The sequence below is a fragment of the Pseudophryne corroboree genome, chromosome 3 (assembly GCF_028390025.1).
Source record: "Pseudophryne corroboree isolate aPseCor3 chromosome 3, aPseCor3.hap2, whole genome shotgun sequence".
Taxonomy (NCBI): Eukaryota; Metazoa; Chordata; class Amphibia; order Anura; family Myobatrachidae; genus Pseudophryne; species Pseudophryne corroboree.
The window spans coordinates 477,445,062-477,462,474 of record NC_086446.1 but is presented as its reverse complement, the minus strand read 5'-3'; the positions used below and the strand labels follow the sequence as shown (position 1 = coordinate 477,462,474).

The window sequence follows — 17,413 nt, the reverse complement described above, 5'->3', positions numbered from 1 at the left end:
GATACAGTGCCTTGCTAAAGTATTCACCACCCTACCTATTCTGTTACATTACAACCTGTAATTTTTTTTAAATCTGAATTCTATGTGATGGATCTGCACAAAATAGTCTAAGATGGTAAAGTGAAATGAGAAAAATTTATATAAAAAAAATTATTTTTATAAATAAAAATTGACATGTGCATATGTATTCACCCCCTTTGCTATGAACAGGGCCGAAACTAGGATTTTTGTTACCCGGGGCAAGGTATTAATTTGGCGCGCCCCTCCCCCCCCCCCCCCTTTATCCATGAAAGATGGCCTTTTCTGACATAAATTTAATATCCATGCCCCTCCCATACTTAATAAAGTAACAGTGCGCTGAAGGCCACACAATAGTACCCCCAATTCAAATGACACCACACAGTAGCACAATCTTATTCACATTATACCGCACGTAGTGCCCCTGATTCAAATTACACCACATACTGTAGTAGTGTGCAAATAAATACAACAAGGTGGTCATTTCGAGTTGTTCGCTCTCTAGCAGTTTTTAGCAGCCGTGCAAACGCTATGCCGCCTCCCACTGGGAGTGTATTTTAGCTTAGCAGAAGTGCGAACGAAAGGATCGCAGAGCGGAGGCAAAGTTTTTTTGTGCAGTTTTAGAGTAGCTCAAAACCTACTCAGCGCTTGCGATCACTTCAGACTGTTCAGTTCCTGTTTTGACGTCACAAACGCGCCCTGCGTTCGGCGTTTTTCCTGGCACGCCTGCATTTTTTTGAACACTCCCTGAAAATGGTCAGTTGACACCCAGAAACGCCCTCTTCATGTCAATCACTATGCGGCCAGCAGTGCGACTGAAAAGCTTCGCTAGACCCTGTGTGAAACTACATTGTCCGTTGTAATAGTATGTCGCGCATGCGCATTGCGCCGCATCCGCAGAAGTGCAGTTTTTTGGCCTCATCGCTGCGCAGCGAGCGAATGCAGCTAGTGATCAACTCGGAATGACCACCCAAGTTCTTTAAAAAAAGATTTTATGTGTTGGATGCCATCCCACGTGAGGTGCAGCATACTGTCTTACCCTACTGTTATCTTCTCTGGTCTGGAAGAGATGGTTCAGTACTAAGTCTGTGACCGCTGTCCATGTGTCCGATATACACACACATACTGTACTTAATACAATATACAGTACACCATATACATGTTCTATATGAACATATTAATCACTAAACATTCCATTGATGAACAATAAGATAGATGGCCAGACCAACACATCCTAAAACGTATATAACCAAGTCACCAAGAGCAAGTACATATACCAGCAATCTCCTGAATACTGTTTTGTTCAAACAGTGTGTTCTAACATAAAACATTATACAGCATATGATGGTATGATATATATTCAGGTAAAAATCATATCAGGTGACAGCCACATTCACTGTTGGCTAATAAGAAAGGGCTGTCATGTACCCTGAAACTCTCTGCAATAACTAGCCTGCACACAGTAAAGAGCCCACATGTATCATTTGCACATATTATAAGCAGAATAGCATCCACATGTCAGAATAACATCCATATATTGACTGTAGTCCTATGCAATCAAGGTTATAAAATGACAATATGATGTGCTATACTTCTGCACAGTGGGTGAGTGGGTTGTCAGCAGCATCCGGCCACATAGAGTACAATAGCTCCCCCTCCCTCTGTGAGGGTAGCAGGGACCTGCCTGTGTGTGTCTGTGTGGCAGGTGCGCACGTACCTGCCCCTTCTGCAGGAGTCCGTCTACTCCAGCCCGGCTCTCTGGCTTCGTTGTTGGTGTGTCCTCTGCGGGACACACAGAGACATGGTTGCTGTCTGCATGGCTGGGGAAGGGAAGTTGTACTTCCATGAGAAGTTGGCGCACCGGGGAACCCCAGAGGAGCGGTTCCACTCGAAGGCCAAGGCCATGGGGAGGGGGGTCGGGGAAACTACAGCTTCCCACCCCACCCATAGAGGGAAGAAAGAGACAGAAAACGGCAGGAGAGGAGGAGAGACAGGAGGGAGGGGTTTCCCACCACCACCTTTGGCTGCTGCGGGGCAGAGGAGAGAGGGACAAGGAGGAGTGAAGGCGGATATCACTGTCTAACAATCCCCCACCCCATGGTAACTTCCAGTAATACCAGCCCCCCTCCCTGTGTGACAGGTGCTGCTGCCGTCTCTTCAGTAGCTCCATTCAGTGAGCCTGTGGTCAAAGTGCTGAAACACGCTGTGGGCTGTCCGATTCAGTCCCGCAGCGGCAGAAACAATAGACTCGGCAGGACAGTCCCCTCAAGTCCAGCGCCCGGGTCACATGCCCCCCTAGCCCCCCCCCCCCCCCCTAGTTGCGGCCGTGCTATGAAGCCCCTCAAAAGTTCTGGTGCAACCAGTTACCTTCAGAAGTCACATAATTAGTGAAATTAAGTCCACCTGTGTACAGTCTAAGGGTGGAATTCAAATGTTTGAAAAGTCGGTTGGGTGTCTGGTTTTTTCCTGTCTATTAGATAGGAAAAAACAGACTCCCAACTGACTTTTCAAACATTTGAATCTCCCCCTAAGTGTCACATGATCTGTCAGTATAAACACACCTTTTCTGAAAGGCCCCAGAGGCTGCCACACCACAAGGCAAGAGGCATCACATCATGAAGACCAGGGAGCTCTCCAAACAAGTCAGGGACAAAGTTTTTGAGAAGTACAAGTCAGGGTTGGGTTAAAAAAAAATATCCAAATCTTTGATGATCCCCGAAGCACCATCAAATCAATCATCTTCAAATGGAAAGAACATGGTACCACAACAAACCTGCCAAGAGAGGGTCGGCCACCAAAACACACAGACCGGGTGTCACAACTGAGGGCCTGAGCTGACGGGAGGCAGCCTCAGTTGTAGGGGCTGAGATGTAACGGAACCTGGGAGGTTGTATCAGACCCCTAGACATGTAAGTAACATGTAGAATAACTGCCCGAAGGCGTGACCACGACAACCAGGATAAAAGTCAATGATGTTTATTATGACAAACTCCGTAACACAGCAGCAGTAAAGGAAACATAAAAGTCAACAGAGGATAAATACAATTCCTGGGTACTACAGGGTGGCAAGGGCCACAGGCACTGGTAGTGCGAGACAGTTCTTATAATCTTCTAGTTGGAAAGTCCTTACCAGGCCTGACTGTAGCAATGGAGAGAACCCAGGATTGTACCAGCTGGTGTTCCAGGAAAGGCTGGGCTGCTGAAGATAAAACGGCTGCTGTGGATACTGGCTGGAACCAGACTGTTGTTGGTACGGAGTGGATACTGGCTGGAACCAGTTAAATAATAAACGAACTTGAGAGCGATGAAATAATAATGAAGTTTGGAGTTTGAGAGCGGTGAAATAATAATACCGGTGGAGAGTGGTAAACTGCAGAAAGGACACCGGCCCTTTAAGAGAAGCTGTACACTGCTGGAAGCTGGGCTGGAAGCAGGTGATTGATAATGAAGTTTGGAGTTTGAGAGCGGTGAAATAATAACACCGGTGGAGAGTGGCAAACTGCAGAAAGGACACCGGCCCTTCAAGAGAAGCTGTACACTGCTGGAAGCTGGGCTGGAAGCAGGTGATTGTTGTAACTGGAAACAGGTGAGTCCAGAATGGATCGGAGAGTCAGGCTACACCGCAGATGGAATGCTGGTGCGGGTCTCTATAGCAGAAGTCTGGAGACAGGAGCTGGAACCTGGAAGACAACCACAGGAGAGAGACAAACTGGAACTAGGTTAGACAACCAAAGCACTGACGCCTTCCTTGCTCAGGCACAACTTACTTATACCTGCAGCAAGGAAGGGGTTGGCTAGGCAATTATGCAAATCAACAATACAGACAGCAGATTGGTGGAAATGATCAGATGACAAAATCCAAGATGGCTGCGCCCATGCAGACACTTGGAGGGAAGTTTGGTTTGTAATCCATGTGAGAATTGAAACAGTAATGGCGACGCCGGCCACAGGAGACAGGAGACGCCAGACTGACAAGCGCACATTTAACCACGCGGGCACAGCGGAGGCCGCGGCTGATGAAATCACCACTCTGACATTCTGCATGTGGAAACTCAGGAACAGCGGGATCCGGTCCTGGAACGCTGAGCCAGCCTTAGGAGGCATCTGAAGGGTAAGTAATGGCGTCCAGATACCCGGATCGTGACAGCACCCCCCCCTTTAGGAGTGGCCCCAGGACACTTCTTAGGCTTTAAAGGAAACTTTGCGTGGAAATTTCGGACCAAGGCAGGAGCATGGACGTCTGAGGCATTGGTCCAAGAGCGTTCTTCAGGACCATAGCCCTTCCAGTCAATGAGGTATTGTAACTGACCGTAACGGAAACGTGAGTCCAAAATCTTGGCCACCTCGTACTCGACTCCCCGTTGAGTCTGAACTTTGGGAGCTGGAGGAAGTGCGGAATGAAACCGATTCAGGATCAGCGGTTTCAACAAAGAAACATGAAATGTCCTGGGTATTTTCAAGAAGGATGGTAACTGTAACCTGTAGGCAACAGGATTGATGACTTGTTCAATCTTGAAGGGTCCGATGTAGCGAGGTGCAAATTTCATGCTGGGAACTCTCAACCTCAAATTCTTCGTGGACAGCCACACACGATCACCCACCTTGAGAGCAGGAACCGCTCTACGCTTCCTATCGGCAAACTTCTTATACCTGAATGAGGCTTTAAGCAGGGCTGCGCGGACGTTCCTCCAGTTATTTGAAAACTGACGCAAGGTGACATCCACTGCTGGAACAGAAGTTGCGGGAAGCGGTTGGAATTCTGGGACTTTAGGGTGGAATCCATAATTAATGAAGAATGGTGTAGAAGAAGATGAGGAATGGTATTGATTGTTGTGGCTGAATTCGGCCCAAGGAAGGAGTTGAACCCAGTCATCTTGAGAGGAAGACACATATATATACGGAGGAAGGCCTCCAAGTCCTGATTCACCCTCTCGGTTTGACCATTGGTCTGAGGATGGTAAGCCGTGGAAAACTTTAACTTGACTTGGAGGGCTTGACACAAACTTCGCCAAAATTTGGCTACAAATTGTACTCCACGATCCGAGATGATCTCTTCAGGAAGACCGTGAAGTCAGAAGATCTCTTGTATAAACACTTGAGCCAACTTGGAAGCTGACGGAAGACCGGTGAGAGGGATGAAATGTGCCATCTTGGTGAACCGGTCAACTACCACCCAGATGGTATTAAACTTGTTGCAGATAGGTAGATCGGAAACAAAGTCCATCGACAAATGGGTCCAAGGTCGACGGGGAACAGATAATGGAACCAGTTGCCCCGCAGGCGACTGGCGGGAGACTTTGTGTTGGGCACACTTTGGGCAGGAGGCAATAAATTCCATAACGTCCTTCTTCAGAGTTGGCCACCAGTAGGACCTAGAAATAAATTCAAGGGTTTTCTGAATGCCTGTATGTCCAGCAAAACGGGAAGCATGGGCCCAATGCATGAGCTTCTTCCTTAGAACTGGCTTAACAAAACTTTTCCCTGGTGGAGGCGTAGAGTCCATCCCTACCGTGGAGAATGCCAACGGATTAATAATAGGATGCTTGTCTGCAGACTCGGACTCATTTTCTTGCTCCCATGAGCGGGAAAGGGCATCGGCCTTACGATTCTGAGAACCCGGACAGAACTGGAGTTTAAAGTCAAACCTAGAGAAGAAAAGTGCCAATCTGGCCTGACGAGGATTCAGACATTGTGCGCCTTTGAGATATAAAAGATTTTTGTGGTCGGTAAGTATGGTGATTGAGTGGGAAGCTCCCTCCAACAGGTATCTCCACTCCTCCAGAGCGAGCTTGATGGCTAGCAACTCCTGATCGCCAATGGCATAGTTGCGCTCAGCTGGGGAGAACTTCCGGGAGAAGAAACTGCAAGGATGTAGATGTCCATCTTTGGCCCTCTGGGATAACACTGCTCCTACTCCAACGGAGGAGGCATCTACCTCTAAGATAAAAGGAGAGTCGGTGTCGGGCTGTTTCAGAACTGGTGCAGAGATGAACCGTTGCTTCAGAAGGTGAAAGGCCTGTGTAGCTTCCTCGGACCACTTGGACGGATTAGCACCTTTCTTGGTTAATGCAGTGATAGGCGCCACAATGGTGGAAAAGTCTCGTATAAATTTTCTATAATAATTGGCGAACCCTAAGAACCTCTGGACCCCTTTGAGGCTTAAGGGTATAGGCCAATTCTGGATTGCTTGGAGTTTCTCAGGATCCATCTCTAGTCCGGAACCGGACACAATGTAACCTAGAAACGGAATGGTTTTAACTTCAAACACACACTTCTCCAATTTACAATAGAGGTGATTGACACGGAGACGGGAAAGAACCTCTTTTACCCAGAAACGATGATCTTCGAGATTATTAGCAAAGATGAGGATGTCGTCTAGATAAACCACGACATGGCGGTACAAGATGTCCCTGAAAATCTCATTCACGAAGTGCTGGAAGACTGCTGGAGCGTTGCTCAATCCGAAGGGCATGACGAGGTACTCATAATGTCCGTCACGGGTGTTAAAGGCCGTCTTCCACTCGTCACCCTCACGGATTCGGATGAGATTGTAGGCACCCCTCAAGTCCAGCTTTGTGAAAATAGTTGCACCACTAACTCTATCAAAGAGCTCGGTAATCAGGGGTAAAGGGTATCGGTTCTTGACGGTAATGTCGTTCAGACCTCTGTAGTCGATGCACGGACGCAGACCACCGTCTTTCTTCTTAACGAAGAAGAAGCCTGCGCCGGCTGGAGAAGAAGATGGTCGGATGAAACCCTTCGCCAGGTTCTCTTTGATGTACTCTTCCATGGAGTGTGTCTCAGGCAGAGACAACGGATAAATTCGACCTCGCGGTGGAACCTTCCCTGGAATGAGGTCGATTGGGCAGTCCCATTCTCTATGAGGAGGAAGAATATCAGCAGAGGCTTTACTGAACACGTCCGTGAAGTCTTGATATGGAGGAGGCGGAACATCAGATGACCTGGGGAAGGAAGAACAAACAGGAAGAACTTTGGCTAAACAAGTCTCAGCACAGGAGGGACCCCATGCCAGTATTTGCGTAGTCGTCCAGTCAATTGATGGGTTGTGGAGACGGAGCCATGGAAGGCCTAAAACCACTGGATGTGTGGCTCTTGGAATCACTAAAAAAGAAATATACTCAGAATGAAGAACTCCCACTCTCAGACGAACTGGAAGAGTCCTTAAGGAAATGACTGCGTCAAAAATCTTGCTGCCATCCACGGCAGTCAAAGAGATGGACGAGGACAGTCTCTCGGTGGGTAGGGACCACCGTTTAACATAAGCTTCGGTTATGAAATTCCCAGCTGCTCCGGAATCAAGGAGGGCAATGACGTTCCTGTAACGTTGAGCAATTTGGAGCGACACTGGGAGGTTACAGTCATGAGGAGATGGAGAGGAGATCATTACTCCTAGCCGGCCCTCTCCTTGGCGAGCTAGGATCTGGAGTTTCCCGGACATTTGGGACAGGCATTGATAGTGTGCGACGGAGCTGCACAGTAGAGACAGAGAGACTCAGAGAGACGTCTTCGGCGCTCAGCGGGAGATAGACGGGAACGACTAATTTGCATAGGCTCATCCTTGGATGGAGATGGTTGACGAGGAGGAGGAGCAGAAGATTTAGGAGTAGATGATCTCCCTCGCTCGGTTGCTCTCTCTCTGAAACGTAGATCAACCTTCGTGCAAAGAGAAATTAGCTCATCCAACTTAGAGGGCAAGTCTCTGGTAGCTAACTCATCCTTGATGCGTTCTGATAAGCCATGCCAGAATGCAGCATACAGGGCCTCGTCGTTCCATGCCAGTTCGGATGCCAGGATTTTAAACTGTATAAGATACTGTCCCACAGTACGTGTTCCCTGGCGTAAACGGAGAATCTCAGATGAAGCAGATGTTATCCGGCCTGGCTCGTCGAAGATGCGCCTGAATGTAGCTACAAAGTCAGTATAGGAGGATAGCAGGGGATCAGACTTCTCCCATAAAGGTGATGCCCAGTCAAGGGCTGAGCCACTGAGAAGGGAGATGATATAGGCAATTTTGGTACGGTCACTGAAGAAATTGCCAGGTAGAAGCTCAAAGTGGATTTCACATTGATTGAGAAATCCCCTGCAGAACCTTGGAGATCCATCAAATTTTGCTGGCGTTGGAAGATGAAGATGTGGACTGGAAATGGGTAAGGTGGGTGGGGTTACAGCTGGTGTCACTGTAGTGGACGCACCGGACGTGCCAGGTCCACGGAGGGTCGTTTGAATCCCATCCAGCTGTGTAGAGAGATCCTGGAGACAGCGGATGATGTGGCCCTGTGCAGCCTCCTGATGTTCAAGTCGGGCTGCCAGTTCTTGCATCGGCCTGGTCGCTTGATCCTGGTCTCCGGCTGGATTCATTAGGTCAGTGCTTACTGTCACAACTGAGGGCCTGAGCTGACGGGAGGCAGCCTCAGTTGTAGGGGCTGAGATGTAACGGAACCTGGGAGGTTGTATCAGACCCCTAGACATGTAAGTAACATGTAGAATAACTGCCCGAAGGCGTGACCACGACAGCCAGGATAAAAGTCAATGATGTTTATTATGACAAACTCCGTAACACAGCAGCAGTAAAGGAAACATAAAAGTCAACAGAGGATAAATACAATTCCTGGGTACTACAGGGTGGCAAGGGCCACAGGCACTGGTAGTGCGAGACAGTTCTTATAATCTTCTAGTTGGAAAGTCCTTACCAGGCCTGACTGTAGCAATGGAGAGAACCCAGGATTGTACCAGCTGGTGTTCCAGGAAAGGCTGGGCTGCTGAAGATAAAACGGCTGCTGTGGATACTGGCTGGAACCAGACTGTTGTTGGTACGGAGTGGATACTGGCTGGAACCAGTTAAATAATAAACGAACTTGAGAGCGATGAAATAATAATGAAGTTTGGAGTTTGAGAGCGGTGAAATAATAATACCGGTGGAGAGTGGTAAACTGCAGAAAGGACACCGGCCCTTTAAGAGAAGCTGTACACTGCTGGAAGCTGGGCTGGAAGCAGGTGATTGATAATGAAGTTTGGAGTTTGAGAGCGGTGAAATAATAACACCGGTGGAGAGTGGCAAACTGCAGAAAGGACACCGGCCCTTCAAGAGAAGCTGTACACTGCTGGAAGCTGGGCTGGAAGCAGGTGATTGTTGTAACTGGAAACAGGTGAGTCCAGAATGGATCGGAGAGTCAGGCTACACCGCAGATGGAATGCTGGTGCGGGTCTCTATAGCAGAAGTCTGGAGACAGGAGCTGGAACCTGGAAGACAACCACAGGAGAGAGACAAACTGGAACTAGGTTAGACAACCAAAGCACTGACGCCTTCCTTGCTCAGGCACAGCTTACTTATACCTGCAGCAAGGAAGGGGTTGGCTAGGCAATTATGCAAATCAACAATACAGACAGCAGATTGGTGGAAATGATCAGATGACAAAATCCAAGATGGCTGCGCCCATGCAGACACTTGGAGGGAAGTTTGGTTTGTAATCCATGTGAGAATTGAAACAGTAATGGCGACGCCGGCCACAGGAGACAGGAGACGCCAGACTGACAAGCGCACATTTAACCACGCGGGCACAGCGGAGGCCGCGGCTGATGAAATCACCACTCTGACATTCTGCATGTGGAAACTCAGGAACAGCGGGATCCGGTCCAGGAACGCTGAGCCAGCCTTAGGAGGCATCTGAAGGGTAAGTAATGGCGTCCAGATACCCGGATCGTGACACCGGGCAAGGAGGGCATTAATCAGAAAGGCAGCACAGAGACCAAAGGTAACCCTGAAGGAGCTGCAGAGTTCCACAGCAGAGACTGGTGTATCTGCGCATGTGACCACAATAAGCCGTACACTCCATAGAGCTGGGCTTTATGGAAGAGTAGCCAGAAAAAAAGCCATTACTTAGTGTTAAAAATAAGAAGGCACGTTTTGAGTTTGCCAAAAAACATGTGGACGACCCCCAAATGTATGGATGAAGGTGCTCTGGTCAGATGAGACTAAAATTTTACTTTTCGGCTACCAAGGAAAACGCTATGTCTGGCGCAAACCCAACACATCCCATCACCCCAAAAACACCATCCCCACAGTGAAACATGTGGGGATGGTGTTCAGCAGCAGGGACTGGTAAACTGTTCGAGTCGAGGGAAAGATGGATGGTGCAAAATACAGGGATATTCTTGAGCAAAACCTGTTTCAGTCTGCCTGTGATTTGAGAGTGGGACGGAGGTCCACCTTCCAGCAGGACAATGACCCGAAGCATACTGCTAAAGCAACACTTGATTGGTTTAAGGGGAAACATTTAAATATGTTGGAATGGCCTAGTCAAAGCCCAGATCTCAATCCAATTGAGAATCTGTGGTCAAACTTGAAGATTGCTGTTCACAAGCGGAAACCATCCAACATGAAGGAGATGGAGCAGTTTTGCCTTTAGGAATGGGAAAAAAAATTCCAGTGGCAAGATGTGGCAAGCTCATAGAGACTTATCCAAAGTGACTTGCAGCTGTAATTGCAGCAAAAGGTGGCTCTACAAAGTACTGACTTTAGGGGGGAGAATAGTTATGCACGCTGAAGTTTTCTGTTATTTTGTCCTATTTGTTGTTTGCTTCACAATAAAATAAAAAAAAATAAAAAACATCTTCAAAGTTGTAGCCATGTTCTGTGAATGAAATGATGCAAACCTTCAAACAATCCATTTTAATTCCAGGTTGTGAGACAACAAAACATGAAAAATGCAAAGGGGGGTGAATACTTTAGCAAGGCACTTGTATATCTTCCTCGGACGCGTATGACACTTACCACTCCTCTTTCTCTTTCAGACCTTAGTTGCTCATATTTCAAACACTTCACATCAGGAGAAAATGCTGAGATCCTAGAAGTCACAACGCAGAAAGGTAAAGCTCATCTTCTTGGATATTCCTTTTATTTGTTTTGTGTTTGATTAATATATTTAAATTGAATTTAAAAACATTTAGAAATGTAAAGCAACATTTCTTCACAGTGCAGAAATAATTATAAGCTTATTTAATATCTGCAGAATGCACTTTCCTTGGGAGCCTGCGTGGGTCTTGGGTATGCTGAGTAGAGCACAGTGAAACCTCTGGGCAATGTAGCAGCCAAAACCTTGTAGTGGCGGAAATTCCACCACTGATATAAAAGGATAAGCATACTGTACTTGCTGACTTCAATAATCTCCTCTCCAGAAGAAGTCCAGAGAGGAGATGCAGGTGTCAGCTGATGGCGGCAGGACTGGTCCTTTTATTTCATTAGGTTTGGTCCTCTCAAAGCATAATGACGTGAATTATGACTTTATGAAGAGGGGGAGGGGCCAAATGACTCGGTTATCATTAGGAAGTGGGCAGGATGCAGGAGGACCACCCACTCTTCTGGGAGCCCGGTGGACGCCCCAAGCATTCAGGAGCCTCCCTTAGGTTTTGGCAGAGTAGCTAAGGTGGCTGGATAAGACTGCAAATTATTTTTATACAGCCACAAGGACTAATATTATATATTCAATCTACAGGATTAACATTACATAAACATTCATGTTACATATTGGAAGAATGTTCAACTGTAGGTACACAGTAAACATCCCCCTGCCATCTACTGCTGCATCTGCATACCTTTCATAATTGTTTGAGGGTACCCTGAACTATTAATGATTCCCTGATTATATGAAGAAGGGCCACAACAAATATCTCCATATCTTCCACAGCCATTGATAGGTACAGTATTTGTGTTTTTCATGTGACTAGTGGGCAGATATACTAATTATCTGGTTTTAGACCCAATAATTATAATTTCTTTTACCCAGTTTTTGCCGCAATAAGAAATGATAGATTTCCCAGATGTGCTATTCTCATATGCAGGGATGGGAGCTCCGAAAGAAGCCTCTCCCTGCAATGTGTAAGAAGGGAAATGATTACAAAAGCGATCATTTCACTTCTCTTTCAGGAGCCAGGTCATTGTGTGCTTGTGCGGTTTGCGGACCACATTTGTGTGGCGGCCATTGCTGGGGGGAGGAGTCGGAAGGAACCCTCTACCGGTGATTTTTGTGGAATGTAACCCATAGGTTACAGCAGCTAATCGGACAGCTTCAAAGCCCCCATTTAAACCTATGGCAGATATGGATTTATCTGTTGTGGCCCCGCCTTCATATAATCAGGGAGTCATTGCCCCCCTGACTTTCCCAATATAGCCTAAATGCTTCAAAGTCAAGTGCAAGTTATGATATTAGGGGGGTACCTATTTCTACTTATGGATTTTTTTATATTTTGATTTTGCTTCGGTTTCATAAACAGACACTTGGTAAATCTGGTTGTTTTGTCTGGACAGAGTACAGCATTTCTGCAGCTGCGATTGCCATAATTGGGGTTGGCTTCATGACAATGGGCACAGTGTGTACTCTACTTTCTTTCAAGCAAAAACTGGACTATCTCCTGAAACCAGCTGGACTCTTCTATGTGTTTGCAGGTAAATGCTAAATGACCTATAACCTATTCTGAGAAACATGTTTTACTATGAAACAAAACTGCAGTGGTGTAAATATAGTATAACTGTTACAGATAGACATGTATAGTTCCCTCACGTTGCCTGTTAGCAAGCATGTCTCCCAGCATGAACCGAGTGGGGGCTTGTTGTGAGCTATGGGGTCGTTACCACCAGCACACCCCATCTCTGTATGCCAGCTCAGCAAAGCACTGGGACTGGGCATTTTTCAGAAGAGCTAGATGGCAGGTCTGACCCTGTATTCCAGCGTGGGGTAATGCCTGCACATTGAAATTATAATTTACTACTAAAAAGGGACATCTTTTGACATACCGCATAAAAATATTTCCAGGCCTTCAAGGAAAATGAGCAGTGTCACTACCATTTGCCTGTCCCTAGTGCATTATCAAGTACAGGTAGCAGCTAGATGCTCCCAGCATATAGACTGCAGAAATACACCAATGTTAGAGAAAGAGGGTAATCTTAACACCGCAAATGAAAAGTAAAAAGGAGCAAAATTCAAGATACTAAAAATGTGTAAGGCAGGTGAATTTGCTTTCGCATCAGATGCTGTCACAAATACCGTCAGAGCATAATAGACCGGTGGCATCCATCCACAGCAATTGCAAGCTAGATAAGGGCTGTATGGTGCATATTAAGGTCATGTTTACCACACCACACACTGTATGAAAACAATACCTCAACATTCCTTTCTAATCCTAAAGGCAGGGAAGGATACAAAACAGTCAGGTCAGGGAATGATCCCACCTGATCAGTTCTGGACCGTCATGGCCCAAACATCCCCCAGGTCCCAACAGAAATCAATATATTATTGTTAATATTAGCAAGACATAGCCTGCACTGTTGACAACCTAATAAAAAGATAAAAAATTTAAAATGTGTTTTAATCTTTTCATCAGTGGGTTAGTTTCCTAACCACTCTGGAGGGGTTCCTGCTCCATCAACCCCCAACAGATTGTTGCATTCTATAGATTATTAATCACTGAACTGTACAGACCTGCAGAATATTGCTCTGCTCCATCTTCCCCTGACAGACGTGTAGGCATAGGTTCAGCAGCTTATTAAATCCTGACCTCTACAGATCTGCTGTGTACCTCCTGACAGATACATATTGCAGATTATTATATTACTGACCCCTCTGGAGATCCATAGAACATTACTACCATCCTTCTGAACCCCCACCACCACCACTACCTCGCCCCAACTGACAGATACATATTGACATAGTCTGCAGATTTTATTACTGACCCCTCTGGAGATTCATAGAACATTTCTCAGTTCCTTCTACCCTCGGACAGATACAATTTTATATACTCGGATTATTAGGGTACTGACCCCTCTGTTTAGGTCTGAAGAACAGCTATTTGTCTCATTTGCTCCCTAATAGACACATATCGATATACTCTCTAGATCAGGCATGTCCAAACTGCGGCCCTCCAGCTGTTGAGAAACTACACATCCCAGCATGCCCTGACACAGCTTTAGCATTCTCTGACAGCAAAACTGTCAGGGCATGCTGGGATATGTAGTTTCTCAACAGCTGGAGGGCCGCAGTTTGGACATGCCTGCTCTAGATAATAAGTTTAATGACTTGCCTACAGATTTGCAGAACAAGGAACCCTGTTCTAACTTCTAACCCATGACATGTGGCTTGTATGTTTTAGGGCTGTGTATGATTATCTCAGCTGAGGTCATCAGACAGTCCGTGCACCGGATGATTGACAGCAAAGAGACCGTCTGGATTGAGTACTATTACTCCTGGTCTTTCGCCTGTGCATGCTCAGCTTTCGTCCTCCTCTTTATCTGCGGAATTGCTCTGGTGATCATCTCCTTACCTCGGATGCCCAGGAACCCATGGGAGTCTTGTATGGATGCAGAGCCTGAAATCTAAGAGTCCGTAGATGGGATTACTGCTGAAACATTGAAGAGAAATGTTGAGGAGGGGATTAAAATGGGTTTGGAGGCAAGAGAATGTTCTTTTTACAAGACGCCAAAGACTGCTGCTTCTCAGATTTCTCATATATGCTCTGTTGATTTTATCTCCATAGCCTGCTCATTTGGATGAAGAAGCTTTCTTACTGTATATAGATATATAGGGATGGTTATATAGTCGATGATTTAGTAAAATGCAGGTATGAGTGCAGTATTCACTCTGTAACCTCCACTGTTGACTACTCACAACTGAGTTTTTGCCAGCCTCACCTCACCTCGCACTGCTGAGTTTCAGTATAAATGGAGACGGACACAGTTACAGTGTTGTATTTAAATTATTATTTCACTACTTTCAAATAGCTTAGACAACCTGATGCCAAGGCCTCTAGTGAAAAATGTCTCTGTAAGAGAAATATTTCTAGCAGCCAAACTGTGACAGATTCCTAAAATGGTCCCATCGCCTACATATTAAACCAATATCTGAACAGGCAGCCTATAAATAAACATTGGTTACATTTATAGTTTATTACAAAACTGCATAGTTCCCTCTTTATTTATGCGTTACATGCCTGCTTAAAGGCTCAGTGACAGGAGCTATCTTCCTTTCTGGTTTCAAATGTCCATGACTGTGGCCCACTGGTGTCCTGTCATCCATGCTCCCTGTGCTACTGACAAGTATTGTACGGTAGCATGGATCTGTAAGAAGTCTTAAGCTAACACTGCCATTTTACTACACAGGGTCCTTCTAGTCATCATCAGATCACCTGGTGATTTGTTACTTTACAGACGTGAACATTAATACAGTTCAATTGCAGACCACTTTGTGTTCATAGACCATTCATAGACCAACAAAAAGTTGTATAATTAATATATATAATTGACAAATAAAGGGATAGACAATTATGTTGTCTCTTACTAGCCATGCTGTGATATTTGTGTCATGGAGTGCTGGATTAAGACACCATGGGGCCCAATGGAATATAAAAGTTTGGGCCCCCTAACTCCTCCATTTGTCAAAACTCCCCCAAAAAACATATATAATGAGTTAGGGTAATCTGAGCCCTTTAGCACACAATGTGCCCTAGATGGGAACCTAGATTGCACGATGGATATATTTTCATACTCTTCCAGACTATTTGGGAAACTCACAAACCCTGGCAAAGCAGACCAGCCTCTCGAATCTAGAGAGAAGTGGGTGGGCTTAATTCGTGGAGAGTAGCGGGGGAAGGAGAGTGATCACGTAATTTGCAGTGTCATAAACTCCCCTTCCCCCGGTCATGCTACCAATAACTACTCCAATGCAGCCATTAAATCCATCAATACTCCCTATCCCTATCAGCTGCCTGGCTGAAACCATGACAGTGGCACAATGTAAACATTACTCCGAGGATAACACATCAGTAAGAGACAGGAGTAATTCAGACACGTACGATTTTGTTTTTTTGTTATTTTATCATTTTTATGAACAAATGGAATGTTAAGTGGGAGAATTTAGCAGTGATGTCTAATATTGTAGGTTGGGTAGCATCTGTGAATGATTACAGCTTTGTATAAGTACAAATGTCTTTAACCTTAAACATAACAATAAAGAAAAAGTTAATTGTTATTTGAGAGTGGAAGTAGTGTGGGAATGTGTCCATATAACATCAACTGCTGTATGACGTGCCCACTTACACACCTGACACCTGCTTTCTGAGAGGTACTTATATCACACCCATTCCATTTACTAACCCATTATGTAATTGTAAAATATATCACAATGTGGATCTCTTAGCATCAGAGAAAAGGGTCTTGGAAATGGGTGTGTATCGCGTAACTGGCGGTCGGGAGACCGCCAATCACTATATCGACGCCGGGATTCCGGCATTGAGATGCCCAGCAGGAGGGGGGGGGGGGGGCAGTGCAATGAAGCCCCTTGTGGGCTCTATGGTGAACGCAAGTTCTATTCCCACTTTATGGGTGTCGTGGGGATAGTCCCTGATAGTCGGCATGCCAACTGTAGGGATTGTGAGGGAACGGGATGTACAGTAGGTGCCAGTATTGTGACTGGCAGCCGGTCACATAACTACATCCCTTGGAAATAACAGTTATTCTAGGGCTTCAAGTCTAATGGGCCCTAACCATACCGATACGGCAGATGTGCGACCCAGAGGCGGACTAGAGGTGACGTGGGAGTGAAATTTCTTCACTCCTCCCGTCACCTGGCTCCATATACGTGCATGCTAATATGGACGAGATTGTCCATATTGGCCTGCATGAACAAGCGACCCAGCACCAACGATGAACGAGCGTGGGGCTGCGCATCGTTCATCGTTGGTGCCTACACACTGAACGAGTTCTCGTTCATTAATGAACGAGAACGTTCATATCGATCAGTGAAATCGCTAAGTGTGTAGGGCCCATAAAGCGTGGGACACCCCCAAGCCAGCCCAGCCAAACTACCCCAAGGCATCACACTAGTGATAAAAGAGAAGTGGACAGGAGTTTTAGAAAGATACGAGTAGCTACTACTATATAGTGGGTTTGATCACTGCATTCATAGGAACATTTACAATGTCCAAATTAGAAGCTGGTGAGGTTTCTTCTCTCTATCAGTAATCATTGCACTGTCTGTTACTTTGTTTCAAGTTTGTTTCATTGTAAATCACACTGATTTATTGCAGCTATGAGTAAATTGTATTATATGATGCCCTAGTTGTTTTCTTTGTGTAATTATAGGCTGAAATGTTTATTTTAGCTTAAAGACTGGACATAAGACATAACATTTACAGAAGGTAAATACAATTTGTATTACAGTATATAAAAAGTCCATACATATTATGCTAAACTTTTTTTTACATATTTGTGTGACTAAAATATATTGATAAACGTACCCAACAGGAAAAAAATAAATAAATACAACAATAATTTGACTCCAGAGTAGCATCAAACACAAAATGTGTCACTCAAAATACTTTATCAACA

The 17,413-nt window shown here is 45.7% G+C and overlaps 1 protein-coding gene across 1 annotated transcript in view; it reads left to right on the top strand.

Annotated features, from left to right (window-relative positions):
* Positions 1-17,136, top strand: part of CACNG1 (calcium voltage-gated channel auxiliary subunit gamma 1) — a 135,727-nt gene extending 118,591 nt beyond the window's left edge. The window contains exons 2-4 of the mRNA XM_063960830.1: positions 10,831-10,905; positions 12,344-12,481; positions 14,182-17,136. Of these exons, the coding sequence (XP_063816900.1) occupies positions 10,831-10,905; positions 12,344-12,481; positions 14,182-14,408 (440 nt within the window). The 3' untranslated portion in view covers positions 14,409-17,136. The remainder of the gene's footprint in view (positions 1-10,830; positions 10,906-12,343; positions 12,482-14,181) is intronic.
* Positions 17,137-17,413: the final 277 nt, after the last annotated feature.